At 36.1% G+C, this 23,953-nt stretch overlaps 1 protein-coding gene and 2 non-coding genes across 3 annotated transcripts; 1 reads left to right on the forward strand and 2 right to left on the reverse strand.

Moving 5' to 3' along the window:
* Positions 1-315: 315 nt before the first annotated feature.
* trnap-ugg lies at positions 316-387 on the reverse strand. Its single transcript has one exon. It is a non-coding gene; the product is annotated as a tRNA-Pro (tRNA).
* Positions 388-701: 314 nt separating this feature from the next.
* trnap-cgg lies at positions 702-773 on the reverse strand. The gene has a single exon. It is a non-coding gene; the product is annotated as a tRNA-Pro (tRNA).
* Positions 774-1,785: 1,012 nt separating this feature from the next.
* LOC109069105 (centrosomal protein of 63 kDa-like) lies at positions 1,786-22,496 on the forward strand. Its single transcript, XM_042725846.1, has 16 exons — positions 1,786-1,941; positions 2,442-2,525; positions 2,665-2,842; positions 4,525-4,620; positions 13,510-13,632; positions 13,736-13,849; positions 14,603-14,794; positions 15,109-15,252; positions 15,405-15,553; positions 15,661-15,763; positions 15,934-16,131; positions 16,259-16,345; positions 16,960-17,138; positions 18,611-18,821; positions 19,815-20,439; positions 22,413-22,496. The coding sequence occupies exons 2-14, from the start codon at positions 2,485-2,487 to the stop codon at positions 18,639-18,641; spliced, it is 1,635 nt and encodes a 544-aa protein (XP_042581780.1). The 5' UTR covers positions 1,786-1,941; positions 2,442-2,484; the 3' UTR covers positions 18,642-18,821; positions 19,815-20,439; positions 22,413-22,496.
* The last annotated feature ends 1,457 nt before the right edge of the window (positions 22,497-23,953 follow it).

A 23,953-nucleotide genomic window follows, 5' to 3' on the forward strand; every position in this document is an offset into this window, starting at 1 on the left:
CCATGAAGATATATTGTACATTTCTTATACAGCAAATATATCAAAACATAATTTTTGATTAGTAAAATGCATTGCTAAGAACTTTAAAGGCGATTTTCTCAATATTTTGAAACCCTTATGATTGGGTTTGTGGTCCAGGGTCCCATATATGCTAAGTTTTAATTTTGTGATATTAATATTACATTCGATATGAATCCACCAAACAGTCTTATGGATTTTGCTAATATGCTAGTATATTTACTTTCCAGTATAATAATCAAGGACTATTAATATATTTTCGCACAAAAACTTCGAAATTGAAAAAAAAAAAAGCACGGGCTCGTCCGGGATTTGAACCCGGGACCTCTCGCACCCAAAGCGAGAATCATACCCCTAGACCAACGAGCCACTTAGATATTACATGGTGTTCATACCAACTAAAGTTTTCTGAAATATTGTCAACAGCTTTTTCGAATATCCGTATTTCAATTATAATACTGTGTCGAGGACTCGAGGTTAGTCTTATTAACTAATTATTCGTTGACATTAGACGCAAATATTGTTAGTGCTCTGCATTGGATTCTGCACGCGTCAGTCAGTGGCGTTGTTACTACGTACATACGTCATTTTCACAGGAAAACCCGCTAGGGTAGATATGCTATTTTATTACTCGAAGTAAACATACCATAAAAAAAAAAAATAATAATAATAATAATAATAAAGGGCTCGTCCGGGATTTGAACCCGGGACCTCTCGCACCCGAAGCGAGAATCATACCCCTAGACCAACGAGCCGCATGCAGTACATATTACGACCTGAGACAATACAAACCTACATAGTCACCGTTGCTTACTATTCTACGGTAAATTCTGTTGATAACGTTATTTACGCTATATCTATGCATATTAAATTCACTCTACTGAGCCACATCAAATCAACAATCAACGCCTCTTATGAGCCTCATTCAATACTGCATTGCAACTGTTGAGCATTTTCGACACTGAATTCAGTTCAGAATGTAAGTTACACGACAAACTTAAAAATACCTTTTTAATTACAGTTACATAATGGCAATTGCGCACATATATAAATTACAGTAAAATCCGCATACATTGTATCCATAACTAATTAGCTAACGTTAACTACTTAACGTTTCCAAAAACACGTGTATTTGTAAACACTCTTGTATTATTAAAGCTGAGGTGTATTATCTATTTTTTGTAACCTAATCACCTTGGTATCCGTTTGCAATATTCGGTGGGTGAACTAATATTTTGAAGCTCTCGCATTCTCTATTAAAGCCATAAAGCTGACTCTGTTGATTCATCATAAGATGTCAACACCTCGTGGTTGAATAAAATACCCACAGTCCTTCGCGGACTACTCTTCCTGTGCCCGTTAGGCCGTTACTGTAAGCAGGAAGATCAGTTATGTTATGTACGATACACATTTGTGTAAAATAATCTTTAAAACCAAATGAATAAATACCACATACGTCTGTGCTTTAATCTGTTTATTAAACCGGGTTCGTTGCAAGCAAATGGCTCGTGAAAGTGCGTAAAAACACATGCAACTAATAAAAATAGTTATTGTGTTTGCTTTTGTGACACCTAAAGTTTTAAAATAAGTTTTAAATTAATAGAGCATTTAAATGCACCACACTATCCCAAATTATAAGCAAACTAATCCGGGTATGTTGAATACTTTCAAAGACAATAGAAATACCTTATATATAAATACATAGAAATACAAATCCTTGAAAGGGACTTTGATACTGTACAAACATGTCCAATGAGAAGGCGCACTGTGAACCACGTGACACCGCGGAAGCGCAGGCAGAGTGGCTGCTGCTCCGTTCTCTTGTGTTGTGATGTTCTTGGTTGTTGTTCGCGTTCAGCTGTTGAGTTTCTGTCACCCCTACAATTCCAGCTGACAAACATGATGTCAAGTGTCCCAGAAATTGTAAGTGAGATTTGTATTTTCTGAAAATAAACTTCAACACAAAATTTGTCTCGAGTTCAAAGATTGTAGTGCACGCAGTACATAGTAAAGTAAGTAAATGCGCGTACTATTTCGCCACAATTAGGCTAATATTAACCAAGTAGTGATTTATTAGTAACAATCCAATAAAACCTTAAGACCTGGTGTGGAAAAATACCAAAAAGTCACTTTTCAACGTAATTATATCACATTATATTCAGTTTCTAATAATAGCTCAGCACGTTATTACTGGAACACAACCGGGTAATTCTATTTCTGTTAACATATTTTACCAATGAAATACTGTTACAGCTGAGTCTCGAAAGCCTGAAGTCTCAGTAAGTCAGAGATCAACTTGAAATATCAACTCAGTTCTATCAGAGCACACCAATGGTGTTTGTAGCATTTGTAGTTGTAGGTCTCCTTGGAAACTAGAATGCTTACACGCATCATCTCTGCTCGTGAATTTATGTGCCGTCCAGATCTTTTGTAATAAGGATGTACAAAGAAGATCACTGAGAAATAATGGAGGAATTTCTGAGCACGCTCCGTGATCATGATGTCAGGTACATGGTAGAATTCAGATTCTGAGCAATCCACATATTAAGAAAGTGACTTGTGTTATTGCATTTGTAGTAGGCATACAGCATCAACTATTTGCACTACTTGGGTTTACACTTTCCCTTCTGCCGTTCATCTCCTCAGCTCTGTCCTGTCATCCTGCGAGCCGGAACTACAGGAGCTGATGCGGCAGATTGACATCATGGTGGGACACAAGCGGCGTGAATGGGAGGCAGAGGTTCGAGCCATGGAGCTGCGTCTGCAGAATACGCAGGAGGAACTCCAGGCAGCCAGAGCTCTGCTCGACAAGAGGAGCTCAGAGGTATTGTATTGTCTCTTGTTCACCTTCACATATTCACACTTTCATTTAGAGTGTGAAACTGCTGTAAGAAGCACATTTGTTACATTGAAAGAAAGTTATAAGTCAACTGTCTGTTGGCTGAGCCGTGATTAATACTGTAGTGAGATATGAGACAAAACATGTTCCAGACTGCATTCTTGAGAACACGTTCAATGCAGTTAACTGTAATATGAGGCCACAGGATCTTCTAAAGGACTAAACTCATTGTGATGGTTTTGTGTTACACTTTCCACGGTAAGATCGATTTGTAAATGAAATGACTCAGCAAAATCACAAACGTCACATGCTCTAGCTTCGCCCCTGACAGACCCTTAGGGTGAGGGAGATGATGATCTCCCTGCTGGAGCTCCAGGATGGTGGTTTCCAAATGTTGAAGCTGGTAGTGGAAAAGGGGTTACAGCAGGTGAACGGCATGAAGGCGTGGGTTTTTCTGCATGACTAGACTCGACTGAATGCTTCTGTGCAAACACTGTTATGAGCATTAACTATGTGACATATTAAATAGGAGAGAACTGTTGTTGGTAAAACTACATTGATTGTTTTGATTGACTCTAAACTGCTATGTCAATATTTCTTGCATAGGATTCTGTGATGACATATCAAGATCTTGACACTATTACCATAACACAGTAGTCAAAATCTGAAGTGGATCAAAAAAGTTCAAATGTTGACTAGTGTATATTGTTTAGGTATTGTTTTCATTTTGTTAGATCAGCTAGACATGACACATATCAGAATAACTGACTGAATATTAGATTAAAATGCAGACAATTACATGCTTTTAATGTTGTCTTAAATGAACATAAATATCATATTAAATTGACAAATTCTATATCACATTCAATTATTAAAAGAATATTAATGTTATTAATAGTTGATTACTTCATGGGTCTACAATGTAAATGTTATTATTGCAGAAGTCTGATATCATGTTGAAAATATGCGCTTCAACATCTAATTACAAAATAAATATTTTGAAAAATCTGAAATCAACATTATGACATAAAATAAATTCAAAATATATCAGTATAACTGACTAATAGATGCATTAAATTAAAATGTAGATACATATAATGTTGCCTTAAATTATATGTTATTATATAAATTCAGTGATGTTATATTTCATATTATTCACATTTAATTACTCCATGGGTTTCAAAAGTCTAAAAATCTGAAATAAACATTATGACATGAAATAATATAATTATAAAATATAAATATAAACATTAATAAACATTATGACATGAAATAATATAATTATAAAATATAAAACTGTTTTAGCTCATTAATTAGGTAAATTTGTGATAGTGACTATGTGAGTTGAGTTTATGCTGTCATCAAAAAATGGGATAAACCAAATACTACATGATGTTAATATTACATTTTTACATTTGTCTTTGCACTTAAATTATTAAGCTGATAATGTGATTGTTATGAAAAATATTTTAATTCAGGAAAAGCTAAAAATATTTTGACAAGTGATCTCAGATTTTGGATCACCATATATATGCATCTTGACCGCATCATGCATGTATAATAAAGTCATTGTCCATATATGTTGTAAGGAGATTACGTTCCGCTAGGTGTCAGGTTTGAGCTACATTTCACACTAGCTGTTAAAAGCATGATCTTATGTTCTCCAGATCCGAGTGCTGGGGAAACAACTAGATGAGATGCAAGCTGGAAAACAAGAGCTGGTCGTGAAGTATGAAGAACAGCTGCAGCACGTAAAAGATGAAGTACGATAACCTTTTTTCTTCTTCTTCTTTTTTTTTTTTTTTAGCAGACTTGTATAATAATTACTCAACAACCAAGAAGCGAAGAACACCATTGTTTTTCTTTCTAAGGATTATTCTTATTATTATTAGGGCTCAAGCCCGAAGGGGCGAAGAGCCCTATTGTTTTTCTAAGGATTATTCTTATTATTATTATTATTATTATTATTTTTTTTATTTTTTTTTAAACCTTCCGGGGGTTTTTGGAGACCTTAACATACTCAAAAACTCTTGAAAATTGGCACACACATTGGAACCTGCGGCCATCATGACGCCGCAGAGGCTGGGACCCGGGCGTGGCACAGGGGCTCTACGGCGCCCCCTGGAACACAGTCAGAAATCTTGAACCATAGCGCACACATACCTGCATGTATTTATATGAAACTCTGTACACATATAGATCTCACTGAGCCGAACAACTTTCACGCTCTATGAAAAAGGCTCCGCCCAACAGGAAGTGAGCTATTCAGGGCTGTTTCAAAAAAGCATGCTCTGGAATTTGAAATACTCCTCTGAGGTTTTACACCCGTTCTCCACGAAACTCGGTGAACATGATCTCAAGACATTGGGGATGAAAAATTGCCAGGGGATTTTTGATATCTCGAACGGTTTGCCCGTGGTGAGGCGTTGAAAATTAGGGCAAAAAATGAGAAACAGGAAATGTCTAATAACATCCACATACATTTTCTGATTTAGATCAAACTTCATCGGATTGTTTGATGGATGATGCCGATCGCATAGATGTGACTATTAGGAGTCAAAGTTATAGCGCCACCAACTGGCAGCAGGAAGTGTGTCATTTTCAAAATGCTTTGAATTTAGCATCTTATTTTCACTCGATTTGCTTCAAACTTCATCAGAATAATGACAAAACACGGCCGATGTAGATCTGTTGTGGGGATATTGATATCTAATATAGTGTTGCCGTGGCAATGTGTCAATCTTGAATATTCTGTTCTAGTGATTTTGAGGCAGATAAAACGCTCAGAATTACATGAAACTCAAAACACATATCAGTCCTAATGATATATAGACAATGTCAAAAGCACATGAAAGGGCGTGGAGGAGGCACTCTATAGCGCCACCTTTTGTCAAAAGTGAGGGGGTTAGTTTTAGCTACAGACACCAAACTCGGTACATAAATGATTCTTATCAAGACGGACAACTTTCTAATTCACAGTCATCAGCTACGATGAACAAGAAGTCGGTTATATTGATTTGAATATGGATTTTTGGAAAAATATAGCTGTGAATTAATGCATACTGCTCAGAGGATAATTACAATATACACACCAAACTTTGTCTACATGATGCCAAAACATTGAGGAACTTAAATTGCGAATGGATTTTGGATAGCTTGAACAGTTTTGCCGAAGTGATTTTTTGAAATATCAGTAAAAAGAATAAACATGAATTGTCTTATATTTCTTAAAGTGCAGCTTCCAAACACTTTAAACCCATTTTTCATACAGAGAACGTATCATTCTGAGGAAAAATGCATAGTTTCATGACTTTACAACACTGTATGGATAACAGAAAATTAAAAAACTGTCAGACATCTGATCTGACTCTGAGGCCACTCTCTCTGTGTGAGGGAAGGGAGGGGGAGTTTAGGGGAGGGGGGTGGGGGGGGTTTCTTGCTGTGGGGTGGCCTGACAGAGAGAGAGAGAGAGAGAGAGAGAGAGAGAGAGTTAACATCTCTTTAATCACCAGAAAAAAAAGAAAATCAGTAATTGTGTGTTGTTGTTTTTTTCTTTTCATCATTACAGCTTAAGAAATCTCTTAGGCATTATCCTTTTCAGTCAGTTTTAGGGACAAAAAAATGGATTATACACATGGATTTTTTTTATGCTGCAAATAATAATCTGAAATTTATTTGATACTGACCTATGACAGACATCCTGTGACATGACATTTATCTGAATTTACACAATCTCATGGATGTAACAGTAAAACAGTTCAGCTCACAGATGAAGACTAAGCTGTAATGCAGTCAAAAATATTTTACACATGCTTATAGATCAATAAAATTGTTAAAAATGCTTTTTCATTCAACCGAGTGCATAATAATTAGTCACACTGATATTCTGGTGATATTTTTTTTCCAAGTACATTTTACCTATTCCAAATCACATCAATCTTAATAAATACTATACATTTGTTATTTAATCATTTATGAGTGATATATAATTGTCCTTGAAGGCTGGAAGTGAAAAACTCCTTATATTCAGGAGTGCTGAATTATTAGGGATGTTTTCTTGCCATGCATTGGTCATAGAGCTCATTGTAGCGGTGCCTCAGGTGTTGAAATAGATTTGTTATACATTATACAGGTTCACACGTACTCTGTCTGCAGTGCGTATGCAGTATGTGTATGCGGTACAGAAGCAGGAGCGAGAGCGAGTTATTGTAACGCGAAAGCACATTAAATAATGCGCGAGCGCGAATCTCTTTGGCCCCATTTACACTGCATGGTTCAAGTGGCCCAATTCCGATTTTTTCCTCTCATGTGGCACAGATCGGATATGACCGGTGACCGTGTAAGCAGGAAAAAACCGCATGGATTCCGATTTTCTCAGATCGGATTCAGGCCTCATTCATATGTGGTAATAAATCGGATATGAATCGGATACGTGCATTTGCGTGTGCCATGTAAGCAGACAAATCGGATGTTCCCCAGTAAATGCGAGTCGTACGTCATTAAAAAAGTGACGTTAACTCAGGTGGAGACCACCAACTAAGATCAAATGACTTATTATAGGCGCGATGGAGGAAGAAGGATACACACAGTGGAGCAATGCGGAGGTTTCATGTCTTTTAAGTCTTTGGGGCGAAAAGACAGTGCAGGCAAAAATGCAGGGTTGTTACAGAAATAAATCCGTGTTTGAAGACATTTCACGAGATATGGGGTTCCACGGTTTAAGCGCTTTTTTTCTCCGCCGTACGAGATGTTTTGTTGATTTTTTTTTTTTTTTTTTTTTTTGACTTTTTCAAAATATTGTGGAAAGCAAAACACTGTATAATTTTATTTGCATCTGCATCCATTGAATTTCGTGCTGTTTTACTTCCTTTTCCGGGTCAGAACATCTACATTTGGTAGTTTCAGCAGTGTATAGTGTAAATGCAAAAATCGGATACGGGTCACTTTTAAAAGATGATGTAAGCAGGTCGTCAAAAAAATCGGATATAGTCAGAAAATCGGATTTGGGTATCAAGACCTGCAGTGTAAATGCAGCCTTTGTTGGCACGCTTAAAACCAGACACGCGTGCTCAGATACATGCTGATTTCGCTCAGTGCGCACAATTAAAACGAGTTTCCTCTGCTCAAACTGTGTCCTGTGCACTCACAACTCTCTATGCTCATGCGCTAGATATTCATTCTTTTCCTCACCTTTCGATTTCTAACCTTTTCTGTTCACATCTTTTACCGTGTGCAGTGTGAACGCTCTGATCCATTAACATGGGCTCGGAAAAAATACGCATTACAAACAGAGTGTGTGAACCTGGAGTTACGTAGACATATGCCCAGTGTATTATGTTTTCACGCTCCATTTAGCCGCGCTTCATTCTGACCGGTTCAGAGAGCAACACCAAACGTGCAGTGTGTAATACCAATCATGGCCACCACTAGATGGCGCTTTAGGATTACTTTTAAATAATTGTTGTAGAAACGTGTAAAGAGCATTTAAATCTTTTATAAAAATCTTTCAAAGAAAAATAATGCGTATTTTTAAAAGCTAATTAATTTTACTGGTAATATAGTTTTATATAATCATTTCACAAATGTTTATAGCTCATTAAAATTATTTTTAAAAATGATTATAGATCATGAAATGTGTTGGCAACATTTTATAATAATCTCTCTTTGGTTTACATTAATATATGCATTAACTAACATGAACTAACAATGAACAATCTGTTTATGTTAGTTAATCCTATCATTAAAAATATTAATATTCATGTTATTTCACAGTACATAAACTAATCTTAAAATAAAACTGTAACCCCCCTGTCCCAGTCAGCATTTTTTGTCCAATGGTCATGTCTTAATTTTGCAATTTCTGTATTGCAATAGTTTTGAATATTTCTCATGGGGATTTAATAATTTTTGACTTTGGCTCATTTCATCTGTAAAAAAAAAAAAAAAACCCTAATAAAAAAGAGTTTTTCTCTTCCAGCCTTCATGGACAATTATATATCACTCATAAATGATTAAACACAAAGTTAATGGTAGTTATTAAGATTGATGTCATTTGGAATTGGTAAAATGTGCTTAGAAAATAATCACAATATCAACATGCCTAATAATAATGCACGTGGTGTAAATCTATAAAGGTATCAGTAACACTTCATAATAAAGTCTCATTTGCTAACAATAGTAAATACATTTACTAACATGAACAATATATTTTCACATAATTTATTAATGTTTGTTGATATTAGTTCACAGTGCATTAACTAATATTAACAGATTATTATTATTTTTTTAATTTTTAAATATTAACTGACATTGACATGCTATATAATTATTGTTCATGTTCATTAATAGAGTCCATGTTAATAACTGAAACCTTATTAAAAAGTGTTACTAAAGTTTTATATATTGTTCTGTGTGTGTGTCTTTCACAGTCTTGATGGTTTGGATTAACCCTTTAATTGCCGAATCCTTAAAAAACCAGACTGCCAGAGAGTTACTGTAAATGCATGTGCCCGGTGGGCACAGTTTTCCCGATGCCACAGGGGTGGCGTTTGCACTGATGGCTTGAGCCCGCCATCGCTGCTTGCAGCTATATTTATTATTATTATTTTTTTTATTTTTTTTTAAACCTTCCGGGGTTTTTTGGAGGCCTTAACATACTCAAAAACTCTTGAAAATTGGCACACACATTGGAACCTGCGGCCATCATGACGCCGCAGAGGCTGGGACCCAGGCGTGGCACAGGGGCTCTACGGCGCCCCCTGGAACACAGTCAGAAATCTTGAACCATAGCTCACACATACTTGCATGTATTTATCTAAAACTCTGTACACTTATAGATCTCATTGAGCCGAACAACTTTCGCGCTCTATGAAAAAGGCTCCGCCCAACAGGAAGTCAGCTATTCAGGGCTGTTTCAAAAAAGCATGCTCTGGAATTTGAAATACTCCTCTGAGGTTTTCCACCCGTTCTCCACGAAACTCGGTGAACATGATCTCAAGACATTGGGGATGAAAAATTGCCAGGGGATTTTTGATATCTCGAACGGTTTGTCCGTGGCGAGGCGTTGAAATTAGGGCAAAAAATGAGAAACAGGAAATGTCTAATAACATCCACATACACTACCTGAGTTTCATCAAACTTCATGGGATTGTTTGATGTATGATGCCGATCACATATATGTGACTATTAGGAGTCAAAATTATAGCACCACCAACTGGCAGCAGGAAGTGTGTCATTTTCAAAATGCTTTGAATTCAGCATCTTATTTTCACTCGATTTGCTTCAAACTTCATCAGAATAATGACAAAACACGGCCGATGTAAATCTGTTGTGGTGATATTGATATCTAATATAGTGTTGCCGTGGCAACGTGTCAATCTTTAATATTCTGTTCTAGTGATTTTGAGGCAGATAAAATGCTCAGAATTACATGAAACTCAAAACACATATCAGTATTAATGATATATAAACAATGGCAAAAGCACATGAAAGGGCGTGGAGGAGGCACTCTATAGCGCCACCTTTTGTCAAAAGTGGTTGGGTTAGTTTTAGCTACAGACACCAAACTCGGTACATATATTGTTCTTATCAAGACGGACAACTTTCTAATTTACAGTCATCAGCTACGACCAACAGGAAAGTCGGCTATTTCGGTTTAAATGTGGATTTTTGGAAAAATATGGCTGTGAATTAATGCATACTCCGCAGAGGAGAATTACACTATACACACCAAACTTTTTCTACATGATGCCAAAACATTGAGGAACTTAAATTGGGAATGGATTTTGGATAACTTGAACGGTTTTGCAGTGGTGATTTTTTTAAATAACAGTAAAAAGGGAAACATTAATTGTCTTGTATTTTTAAATTGCAGCCTACAAACACTTCAAAACCATTTTTCATACAGAGAACATATCATTCTGAGGAAATATGCATAGTTTCACGATTTTACAAAACTTTATGGATAACAGAAAATTAAAAAACTGTCAGACATCTGATCTCACTCTTAGGCCACTCTCTCTGTGTGAGGGAAGGGAGGGGGAGGGGGGGGTTGGCTGACAGAGAGAGAGAGGGACAGAGAGAGACAGAGAGAGAGTTAACATCTCTTTAATCACCAGGGGGAAAAAAATCAGTAATTGTGTGTTGTTGTTGTTGTTGTTGTTGTTGTTGTTGTTTTTCATCATTACAGCTTAAGAAATCTCTTAGGCCTTATCCTTTTCTGTCAGTTTTAGGGACCAAAAAAAAAAAAAACCTAGTACAATTTGTAGGGCTCAGACAACATGATTTTATATTATTAGGTTAAAAATTATGTTGATTGCAAAAAAAAAAAAAAAAAAAAAAAAAACGTGGACTTTACAAATGCTTATAGATCAATAAAATCATTAAAAATGTTTTTTCGCCGAGTGCATAATAATTAGTCACACTGATATTCTGGTGATATTTTTTTCCAGACACATTTTACCAATTCCAAATCACATCAATCTTAATAAATACTATACATTTGGTATTTAATCATTTATGAGTGATATATAATTGTCCTTAAACGCTGGAAGTGAAAAACTCCTTATATTCAGGAGTGCTGAATTATTAGGCATGTTTTTTTGCCATGCTTTGGTCATAGAGCTCATTGTAGCGGTGCCTCAGGTGTTGAAATAGATTTGTTATACATTATACAGGTTCACACGTACTCCGTCCGCAGTGCGTATACAGTATGTGTATGCGGTTCAAAAGCAGCAGCGAGAGCGCGTTATTGTAACGCGAAAGCACATTAAAATAATGCGCGAGCGCGAATCTATCCGCTCGCACGCAGATTTCCTCTGCTTTGTCACAAAACCAGACACGCGTGCTCAGATACATGCTCTAGCCCGGAGAAAATGCGCGCACTTAAAACGCGTCTCCTCTCGCTCAAACTGTGTCTTGTGAACTCACAACTCTCTCTATGCTCAGGCGCTAGATATTGTTTCAACCTTTCTTTCACATGTCTTTTACCGTGTGCAGTGTGTGAGCCCTCGCACGTGGGCTCGGAAAAAAATACGCATCACAGACAGAGCTTGTAAACCTGGCCTTACGTAGGCATATGCCCAGTCCTGTTCTCGCGCTCCATTTAGGCGCCCTTCATTCTGACTGGTTCAGATAGCAACACCAAACGGTGCAGTGTGTAATACCAATCATGGCCACCACCAGATGGAGCTATAGGATTACTTTTAAATAATTGTTGTTGAAACGTGTATAGAGCATTTAAATCATTTATAAAAATTTTTTAAAAAAAATACGTATTCTTAAAAGCTAATGAATTTTACTGGTAATATAGTTTTATATAACCATTTCACAAATGTTTATAGATCATTAAAAGGATTTTTAACAATGGTTATAGACCATTAAAAGTGTTGGCAACAATTTATAATAATCTCTCTTTGGTTTACATTAGTTAATGCAATAACTAACATGAACTAACAATGAACAATCTATTTTTCAGATCTTTTTTTTATGTTAGTTAATCCTATCATTAAAAATATTAATGTGCATGTTATTTCACAGTACATCAACTAATCTTAAAATAAAACTGTAAATAAAAAAAAATATTAGTAAATAATGTATTAAAATAATTTTAACTAACTTTAATTAACATTAATATATATATAATTTTATGTTAAATAATATAGTCTTTAACATTAGTACAAGCTAAGTATGAACAAAATATTTTTACTGCATTTGTTTGTGTTAGTAATTTTTTAGTTAGTAAATTAATATGTTAAATCATAGTATAGTAACTGATGTACATTAACTATAAATTTTAATTAATAATGTAGTAATCCATTTTGAACATAATATTAACTAAGATCCATAAATGCTATATAAATGATGTACTTGTTAACTTATATAATGTTAAAAACTAAATCCTTATTGAAAAGTCTTACAATAATAATAATAATAATAATAATAATAATAATAATAATAATAATAATATAATGTATAATTTATTTGTGTGTGTGTGTGTGTGTGTGTGTGTGTGTGTGTGTAAGTGAGTGTGTGAAAAAGACAGAGAGAGAGACTCACATTAATAAATGCCATACAGTTGTTGTTAATGTAATTTAATATAATTAATGTTAATAACTGAAACCTTATTGGAAGTGTTACTCAAGTTTTATATATTGTGTTTTGTGTGTCTCTTGATGGTTCGGATTAACCCTTTCATTGCTGTATCCCTTAAATCCAAACTGCTAAATTAAGTGTGCCCAATCCTGTTCCTGGTGATCGAATCTCCTGCAAAGTTCAGCTCCAACTCTAATCAGTCACACCTACCTTTAATTTTCAAGCAATCCTGAAGACATTAATTAGTTGCTTCAGGTGTGTTTGAGTAGGGTTGGAGCTAGACTTTGCAGGACAGTCGATCGCCATTAACAGGGTTTGGACACCCCTGTGCTAGAGGGTTATTGTGTATGTCTCCACTGGGCACAGTTTACCTGATGCCACCGGGGTGGCGTTTGCACTGATGGCTTGAGCCCGCCATCGCTGCTTGCAGCTATATTTTATTGTTATACTCACAGTATTTATCTCAAACACATTGTATGACGTAATTTTGTTCCTTGTCACATTCTTGTTACCACAACTTTTTTTTATCAGTATAGTTAATGACAGACTCCTCTCAACAGTTGTCTAAATTGAAGCACAGCTATGAAAAGCTACAGCGTAAGCATCTGAAGGAGGCACGAGAAGGAGCTCTGAGCACAGAGGAGGACAGGACTGAGCTGTCCTGCCTCAACAGCAAGTTGGAGGTACAGAGACTGGCTAAAAATAAAGTTGACTTCATTTTTGTTTATTTAGCATTGTAGTTCAAACATTTTTTAAAGTTCATTGAATATTTTTTTGTGAATGCAGGAGTTTCGTCAGCGTTCAGCAGATTGGGAACAGCAAAGACTGCAGTATCAGAGACAAGTGACTTCACTGGAGGAGCAAAGGAAGAACCTGGCTGAACAGTTTGTGCTCATCAAGGTGACCCTCTCCTTCATTTTTTTGTGGAACACAGTGTAATCAGGCTTTTATGGTTCATATAGTATGACATAGGGTGCAAATCAAATATAAGGGGCTCATATCAAGGAGTTGGAAAAATAAAAATGCCTACATTTTATTCAGAGGCCCTAACTGAGCTAAATATTCAGCTGATATTATATAGGCAATATGTAAGATGGAAATTCTGAAAGCTTGTCAGAATTCAAACATTTGATGAATTTAATTACTTCGAATAACTGTATATAAATATGAATTATCACACTATATCTTTCAATAACATTTTAGTAACATTTTAGTGCAACGCAATACAATAATGACGGAGAGATGTCTCATTTTTTTTTTTATAAATATGTATGGATAATCAAATAAACTTGCTTCAGGCCATTAAGTGTTTATGTTGATATATAAATATGATCCTTATGTTTAAATCATTAAAGATTTCACATCAAAAAGGACGTTTTTACTTTTTACTAATAGATTGTGTACAGCAGTTTGTTCTGCAAAGTTTTGGTCATGTTGATAATTTTTAAGAACGTTAGATATTTGTGTATCAGATATGATACTGTAGGCTTTATATGGTTAATAGTGTTTTGTTCCAGGATTGATAACTGAATTAAACATGACATTTTAATAAAGCTGTGGTTGAAGTAGCTCATACATAGCTATGAGCTCATAACTGTTTTTTCAAGGAGTTGTATTTGAATATTAATATGTGAGAAATTGTGCGTGTCTCAGTCTCAGGGTGTAGGTCGGACAAAGGAGCAGGGGGAACTGCAGCGGCTGCGCTCTCAGCTGCAGAGGGCTCAGGACAGACTACAGACACAAGAACTGGAACTGGAGAGACTTCGGCGGCTTCAGGATGAGTTGGGAGACTCCATCAGGGAACAGCAGGTCAGCTGCCCCGCTGCAGCTCACATACAGGGACAGGTAGATCCAGATCCACAAGAATAGTAGAGGTAGAGATGGACTTTAGAACATAGTGCAGAGTGTGCTGTTTAGAACATAGAGAACATAGAGTGTGGTGTGGCATGAGAAACAAAAGGAAGAGGAGGTATATGCTACCTGGGGAGATCCTACCTGAGAGCTTAAAGGGTTAGTAATGTAATCATATCGTACATGACTTTAAGGCAGCATTAGATGCTGGTTTAATAGCTGAGGCATTAATAGTTGAGCAAAGCACTAAATGGTATTTTATATCATATATGTAAATAATTGAATAATGGTAATGCTATTCCCTGCAGGTTTTGAGTGAAGAGCGAGAGGAGCTGAAGGCCACACTGGATGCTCAGGATCAGTTTGTACGTAGTGCAGGAATCCAGCAGCAGCAGTTACGGCAGGAAGTGATCCGACTTAACCAAACTCTAAAAAAAAAAGAAAAACACAATATATATAATAACATCCCCCCCAAAATACTCTGCTCTTGCATACACAGAAATATTATTGTAATATTTATCATTCAACTACAGTCCAAAAGTAACTTGTAAGGTATCAATGTCAGTATGCAACCATGCTTTACAAATCGCTTATCTCTTTGTACAGGTCTCTAGAGGAATGTTTAGCATCACATGGTTTGTCTCCAAACTTGGCCTCCCTTAGACAAGATCTGGAGAAAGTCACAGCCAAGTTGAACAGTTCCCAGACTTGTGAGAATCACCTGAAAGCTGAGGTCATCAGACTTCGGGACAAGTGAGATGTTTTTGAAATGTCTCCTCATGACAATATACAGCAGCAGCAACTAACAATAGAAAGCTTATTCTGGAGTACGAACCTTGAACTCTATTTTGTTTTGTCAGGTTGGAGAGCATGAGAAAGCATAAAGCAGAGATGAGCAGACGAGAAAATGAGTGGAAACAGATGGAGGAGGAACACGTTCACTGTACGGCTGAAATCAAACGTGTACGCACAATAAGCAATATGTTTTTTACAGTGTGTGGTTGACCAGCTTTATTTATCTGAACACACTGAACTGTCTCATTGACAATGACAGTTATTAGATTTATAAATACTGTATGTATAAATTACTGATGACCATATTGGGTCACTCTTTAAACTCCATAACTCCATAGTTATGTGCAGAGCTTGAAAGGGCCGAACAGACTCATTGTGGGGAGTTGGAGGAAATGAGGAAGGAGGTGTCTCAGTTAACCAGCGAACTTCAACAGTGTGACATCACCATTGCCACACTCACTGGCTCCGCCTCCAGTAATGAGCGACAGTTACGGGCAGAAGTGGAGCGAGCAGAGCGGCGTGCATCAGAACTCAAGGTTCACCAAAACACACTCACAACCTGTCTAGATTAGTAACGCCAAAAACCTGCTATTTATTACCCAAAAGTACTGGTTTATTATATGAATTATTATTCATGAATAAACTGAATGTTGGTTTTTGTAGGTGACACAGGTCCAGCTTGAAACTCTAAAGCTTGAGAATCAGCATCTAAATGATTTTCTTGAGAGAGTCCAGTCAAGATCACCTAAGGTTTCATTCATTTGCTCAGTAAACCTTCATTTTACTTTAAATGTGTACATTTAAATAACGTTCAGTGCATCTGCATTGACATCATTTGAACAATTATTGGTCCCTCCGTTTGTAACAACAGTGGTTCTCAATCTTTTTGACTCAAAGGCCTCCTACTGTCCAGTATTCAAAGGCCCCATCTGCTTGTTTTCCAACAGCTTGTTTCATTAACAGATCTGACTGTGTCAATACATTAAATTAATGAACCATAATTCATTAAAACTCCATGATTTTAGAAGTTTCAAGAACTGAATGTTATTTAATGGAAATACATTTTTTATTTCAAGACTTTTAAGTCCTCCTGGGGCCCTTGAAGGTTTGCTGAGGTCCCCTGGCTGTTTTAGGCGGCTGACCTAAAATGTACACAATTGTGTCTGACTGTGTCTTTGAATCAGTTGCATGATTGTGTACCTTTAACAATGCCTTGCCTCACAGACTTACTATAAACATGGTTTTTGTTACTTTTTGCAAACTGAGGGATGAATTTATGATGCATGGCAGATAATTTGTTTTCATGCTTGAGTTTTACAAGCTTCATCATTGCTCATTACATTTTCTCTTTGTTTGTCTGTCAGAAGGGTGAGCTGGCAAGTCTTAGAGACAGTTACGCGTCATCACTGAACAGTTTGGAGGAGGAGAACAGGCAGCTGAGGCTGGAAATTACTGAGCTGCGAGCTCGCATGGAGGCCAACAGCCAGACCTGGCAGGACAAGTACGAGAGAGCGTTACTACAAAATCAGAACACTCAGAACAGGTGCATGTTACTTCGACATAAAAAAAATTCACTCATCTTAACACATACTGTGACAATTTAAGATAAACAGAAAATTTTAGGATTTAAACATTTTCTTTTATGATTTTTCACTATTTCATGAACACTCCTTAATTATGCAGAAGTGTGACATTGACCATGTGAACTCTTTGTACAAAAATGCAGCTTTCCTTTCTTCATTTGATAGCAACATGTGACATGAATGCATGTTCAATAACGTTTAAACGTTAAGGGTCAGTAAGATTTTGATGCACTAAGGCTGCATTCATTTGATCAAAAATACAGTAAAACAGTAACACTGTGAAATGTTATTACTGTTTTCTTTTTAATATATTCTAAAATGTAATTTATTCCTGTAATGGCAAAGCTATATTTTCAGCATCTATTATTTCAGTCTTCAGTGTGGCATGATCCTTAAAAAAATCAATGTAACATGCTGATAAAGAAATGTTTTTTTTTTAAATTATCAATGCTAAAATTGATTGTGCTGCCCCCCCCCCCCAGAATTCTATGATCAACAGAAAGTTGAACAGCATTTATTTAAAATAAAAAACACAAAACATTTATGTTGCAAAAACATTTGAAACATTACTGTATATAAATGTCTTTACTGTTGCTTTTGATCAATATAATGCAAAATGTAAAATGCATAATGCAAGAACAAAATCGGTTAATGGAGAGGAAGCTCAAGCTTCCAGCTCGGTAGAAGACTTTCTGCCTTTGGTCAGTAATAGAGATATGGGTCAGGGACATGATGTCTCCATCTCCAAAAAATGTCAAGATGATACAACTGTCTTAGTATCACAATAAAGAAAAAACACAAAAATGATTTGTCAAACTTTTTATTTTATTTGTTAGGGAAAAAAATTGTTTAACAAACCTATTCATATTAAAAAGACATTCCAAACCAGTTTCATGTGGTGCAATCAACATAAAAATACAGTAAAAAAAATACAGCAGACATTCATTACGGTTTAGATCAAAGCGTCAATTAAAATATGAGATAATTTAATAGTTTAATAAAAAGGTAAAGTTAATTCAGCTTGTAAAACACCATGTGGTTAATTCGTGAAATTTCATGATCTTTATTTAAAACAAAAATGTTTTTACCTTGAGAAATCTTAAAATCTTGTTATAAAATTTTAGAATATATTTTAAAACAAGAAACAAACAAAAACAAAAAACATCACATATAAAACATACCTATATATATTAAACAAAAAATATATATATATATATATATATATTTTGTGGACACTGTTATTTGCCATTGACCCATATACATAATATACACCAGATGGGAACCAAGAATGGAAATACTATAAATAATGATGTTATACTTGAGTAGAATTTTGTTGTTTTTGACACACTGCTTTTATAAGAATGCATGTCAATCATGCACACGGTAGCATTGCACAACATCCTTAATGGCCATTTCCTCCCTCTTCCTCCAGGACTCCACTGGATCTCCAAATGGCTCAGTGACTACACGGTTTCTGGAGGAGGAAACGCTAAGGTCTCAAGAGCTGCTTCAGAGACTGGACGCCCACATTCAGAGCATGAAGCAGGAAAACGCCAACACCGTCTCCAAATACCCGGGCAAGGACTGCAGCCCCCATAACGCCCACTGAGTGCCTTGATCTGAACTTGCAGAGATATGAACAGGTGATTACGTATCTGTATGGCCATTTCTATTTGAGAAGAAGAATGTGTTCTGGCAGCTAGTCGGGATTCATAGAAGCTGCAACATGATTGGACAAGATCAGTGCAGCAAAAATGACACCAAAAGCAGTTCCAAACAACTTTTGTCCCAAAAGTGCTAAATACCTCCATGATTATTGCACTAGTGAAGGAATGACCACATATACACTTCCCTATTCCCTAGACCTTTGACCTTTCATATGACCTCTTGTGTCCACCGCCATTATCTTTTTGAGCACTTGAGACATCCATATTGTTTTGCTGTGCCTTTTTCTAATTTTCCTTTCTTATGCAAAATCAATATTTATGTACAGTGTAACCTAACATATATATATAAACATATTTTTTGTAAACCTACTGACATGGTTGTGAAGAGTGTGGGTTGTGGCTTGTTTTCATAGATATGTTTGTTATGGGAGTGGATGAGTTTGTGTGAATGGTTTTAATTCCTCATCACTTTGTGCTTTGGGGAAAAGGCTGTTTGGAAATGTGATGGGATCAGATACATTCTCTGGGGTCGTATCCTTTAACAGTGTTCCACAGCGGAGATGTAAAGTTGATGTCAAACACACAAGCTTTCTCTGAAATCTCAATTGATGTTTAGTGGCCTATCACAGCTGGCTTTAATGATTTAGTACAGTTTCACCCCAAGAATGCAGAGATTGCGGTTTACAGCACACACTCGCATTCACACTCACAAGCACATACTGCAGCAACACACACGTTCAACATGAGAAAGCTCATGGAATGTTAATGTCATCCATGTGGGATCCTGCACGTGGAAATAGCCAAAGGCTGTTATTGAGCACAGACTCATATATTACCAACGGAGTGATACTGAGTGGGGGACATGTGCTCCCTCGCTTTGAGAAATGGGGGGAATAGGAATATCCTAAATCTAATTTGTTTTGGAATGTGTCTCTTTTTTTCTCTCTCACTCCTTCTTCCCTTCTTCAGATTAGCAAGTGCTGGAAATATGTTTTGCTGGGCTCCGGTCCAGCGGTTTTGCGATCAAAATTCCGTAACCCTGGATACTAGGCCTGCAAAGCTCAACAAACAGCACTGAGGAATTTGGCAATGTGGACGTTTACTCTTTTGCTTGCAGAGGAAAAGCATTTTTGATTGCAAGGATCTTATGAATCTTGGGGCCCTGGACTAAGTCAAGGGCAAACTGACAGATTAATCAACACTCGACTTGCTTAATGGTTGAACTGTGGCCAAGAATGCACCTGATAATTTTGTTTTGAACAGTTAAAACTTGCTTTAAAAGGTCAAAACTTTCCAAATGTAATTCTTTTGTGCAGAATGGACTTTTTGTAAGATGGAAATCAGTCATAAAGCTCTTGAAAGTCTAGCTTCAAACCTAAAGGCATAGTTCAACTGGCAATTACTCTTTTACACTTCATTTAGCCTCATGTTCTTCTAAATCTGTAAATATTTCTTATTTTCAGTGGAACACATACAGTAAAAAGAGACATATATATTGTTTAAAAATCAATTTTTTTCCTCCATACAGTGAAAGGCAATGGCGTTCAATGTTGTTTGGACCCTGAACGTTCTGCAGGTCTTGAACGACATGACGGTGAGTAAATGATATATTACCTTTACAACCCAATAGAGGGCGCAATCACGATTCCTAATGTATTTACCCTATTTACTCACTCTGATTATCTTCTTGTTCTGTACATTTTGTTTTTACTTTTTTTTTTACAAGTAATTAGATAAAAAATTTTGTTATACATGTTTCTTTTACATTAATAAAAATAAAATTAAACATAATCAAAATCAAAAAAAATTAAAATTATAACTTACACAAAAACAAAAACACCTTAAAATAAAGTATAACAGATAAAATAATTATGAAAAAACTTTTTACAATGGACCTCAACCAAAACTGTCACTTATCAAACAAAATAGTAGGAGGCAGAGTTTTATTTATTTATTTATTTATTATATCATGAGGCACATTAGTTATTATTATTATTATTATTATTATTATTATTTATTTGTATTTTTTAGAATAATACTTTAAAACTGACATTTGTAGCCCAGCAGGCTTGTTATAGTATTAATCTCTTTCTTTCCTTACCACGAGACCATAATAGTGGCTTTGATCCAATGTGAAGTGGATGTTTCAGTTATAATTCATGGCACCAGGTGACTTGTGCTTCTATCCACTACTTTAAATAACATAAACACTAACATTTTCCATTGACCACTTCCAAAATGACACAGTCTCACAGCAAACACACACACAGAAACTGGCTTGAAGTAAACAAGCATCCACAGTGCACTTTAGTAATGCACAAAACACACATTAACGTCTCAAATGGCATTTTAAAGTGTGAAATTGTTTTGTTTTTAACATTTAATTTGAGTAATTGTACCTTTGTTACTTTTGCATGAGGTTATGTTGTGTTAAAGGCATAGTTCACCCAAAAATAAAAGTTTTATTTCTTCTACGTAACACAAGAGGAGATATTTTGGTGAAAGTTCTAGCCCATACAATGAAAGTGGAATTTAAAACAATTTTTTCAGAAGGAAGGAAACATTTATTTCCTCAGAAGGAGAGGAAACATACAGCTTTGGAACGACATGAAAGTGAATACATTTTTGGCTGAACTGCAGCATATTGCACCAACCATTATTAATCATGTTTGTGAAGAGCAGTGTGTATGAAACGATGCTCTGTGGATCAGTGCCTTGAATGTTCCAACCAATTGCACATCCCACTAAGCTATGAGATCAGTTGAAGTCATGTGGCCTCAGAGACATCACAAACATGACTTGACCCTCAGCAAGAAAATGTTCCACTACATAGCTTCCAATTGACAAACATGCGCAAATGTGAGGTGTAACCATAGGCTTGTGAAACTGCAGAGGTGAAGTCATGGCAGGCCTTTAAAATGCAAACAGCGTAATGCCAGAGAAGCTTTTGTTATGATAGAAGAACTGCAGCCAAAGCAAACAGACAAACATCACTGACCAGGAGCTTGCAGCATCTCCAATTGAAGTGCTTAGAACTGTGACGTCTTTATCTCATGCCTGAATGTAGCTTGCTTGCATATCTGAGCTTCTAATGTGACTCTAGCAGGTGTGTGTGTTGTATCTTTACACATACATCACATTCTATACATTTAGTGTAATAAATAGCTTCCAAAAAAGAGTGAAATGCCATTTCTGTCTGCACAGGAATTGGAGGTGCATTGTAACTTCTGACATGAAAAGGATCACAGCAACTTTATAGTACTGACTGAGTTCAGTATCACCTTGTATTGTGAGCCGTTTTGTACAGCTAACAAAATAGGGTGACCATACATCCTCTTTTTCCTGAACATGTCCTGGCTAGGATTTCTAAATTGCATAAATTGTCCATGCTTTGGATTTGTTTTCCTATTGTTTTCCATACTTGCTAATAATGGTAATTACTTTGGAAATGTAGTTTGGCCGATATCATGCAGGAACCGTTGTCACAGTTCAGGGTTTTTGTTTGGTGTGTTCACGTAGTTATCAGTGCTTTTATTCAAGCACTTCCCTTGTTTCACTGTACCCTAGGAAACCTAGTGAGGAAAGACAGCTGCTCATTGCCTCGCTATCTCTCTGGTCCCCTGTCCTGTCTGAACGCTGGGTCTGGGACAGCTTGCACAGCCCGTGAGATCCGCATTACTCTTCCGGCCGGCTCTGGAGTCCCCAAGGGCTAGTTTGCTGTTTTGGTTTTGTATTTTTAAAAATAAATCTCAATTTTTCACCTACTTCTCTGCATTTGAGTCCTCTTAATCAACCAATGGTGGAGTGTGAGAAGGTGGGATTTACAGAGGAAGGTCAAAGCAATGCAAACATGGGTGCATATAGCGTTTGAGGACTGTAGCAAGCGTATACTGTAAACAAGTAATTATTATTAACTTAGTTCCACAGATTGCGTTCAATCAGTTTCTCTCTTCAAAGTGTTACTTGAATTATTTTTTTAGTTGGCTCAACCTGAACTAGTTTTAAAGTCCATTCAACTAAAAAGTTTTAATTGGTCGAACATTTCACTCCATGTGTTTCATATGTTACCTTAACTAAAATGTATTGTTTGGGCATCGTAAGAAATGGCTATGAAATGTATTAACTTTTATGCTGAGTTTAACAAAATTACATACTAGCCTTTATTTTATAACAACTTGCATTTATAACATTTGTCACACAGACTTAACATACATGCTTAAAGGGGTAGTTCACCCAAAAATGAAAACTTGCTGTTAATTTACTTACTCTCAGGCCATCCAAGATGTAGGTGACTTTTCTTCAGTAGAAGAGTAAAGAAGATTTTTTTGGTGAAACTGTTGTCTTTGACAATTCATAAACTGCCCCACTATGGCTGCCGGTTTATTAGAGTCAAAAAACATATACAGACAAGACCAGATTAATACCAGTGGCTCCTAATAATACATTGAGGTCTTATGAAGTGGAACGATCAGTCTGTGCAAGAAACAGAAGATTATTTGCAACATTGTTATATTTAATCCACGCCTGGGCAAACAGTTCTCTGCATTCTCAGGAAAACCCTGAAAAAGCCATGGGTCATTTAAAAATCCTGACCAGCACATGTCTGGGAAAAAGGGGACGTATGGTCACCCTAAATGAAGGATGTTGTTACAGTCCATTATGGTGTGTGCTCAAGCTTGTATATTTTTCTATGGGGTATGTTGTGCCTTGAGTGGGCAGTCATTTTTAACCAGTTGAGTGTGCTGTTACAGACACATTGACTGATAACCTTTGACCTTTACCCATAATTCTCTTTCCTTATATGTTATCTACTGTCTTTCATTCAAAGAGATCCATACAGAAATTAAATAAATTAATAATAATAATAATCATCATCGCATTGAAATGTGCATTAATGCATAAAGTACAAGGATAAAAATAGGCCTAAATTAATAAATACAATAAGAAAATATAATACAAATTAATTGTATAAATGTAAAAGAATGTATGCATTATTATAAGAGTTATGTAAATTTGAATTTTTTTTTTTGTTAATTATTGAAGAGCTTAATATACAAACAATAAAGATGTACAAGTATGCAGATGTATCTTTTTTTATCACACCTACA

Source organism: Cyprinus carpio, chromosome B6 (genome assembly GCF_018340385.1).
Source record: "Cyprinus carpio isolate SPL01 chromosome B6, ASM1834038v1, whole genome shotgun sequence".
NCBI lineage: Eukaryota > Metazoa > Chordata > Actinopteri > Cypriniformes > Cyprinidae > Cyprinus > Cyprinus carpio.

Coding starts and splice junctions, on each gene's coding strand:
- LOC109069105 (XM_042725846.1), top strand. CDS start 2,485: ATGGAGGAATTTCTGAGCACGCTCCGTGATCATGATGTCAG. Junction 2,526..2,664: donor CTCCGTGATCATGATGTCAG/GTACATGGTAGA, acceptor TCATCTCCTCAG/CTCTGTCCTGTCATCCTGCG. Junction 17,139..18,610: donor AATCAGAACACTCAGAACAG/GTGCATGTTACT, acceptor CTCTTCCTCCAG/GACTCCACTGGATCTCCAAA.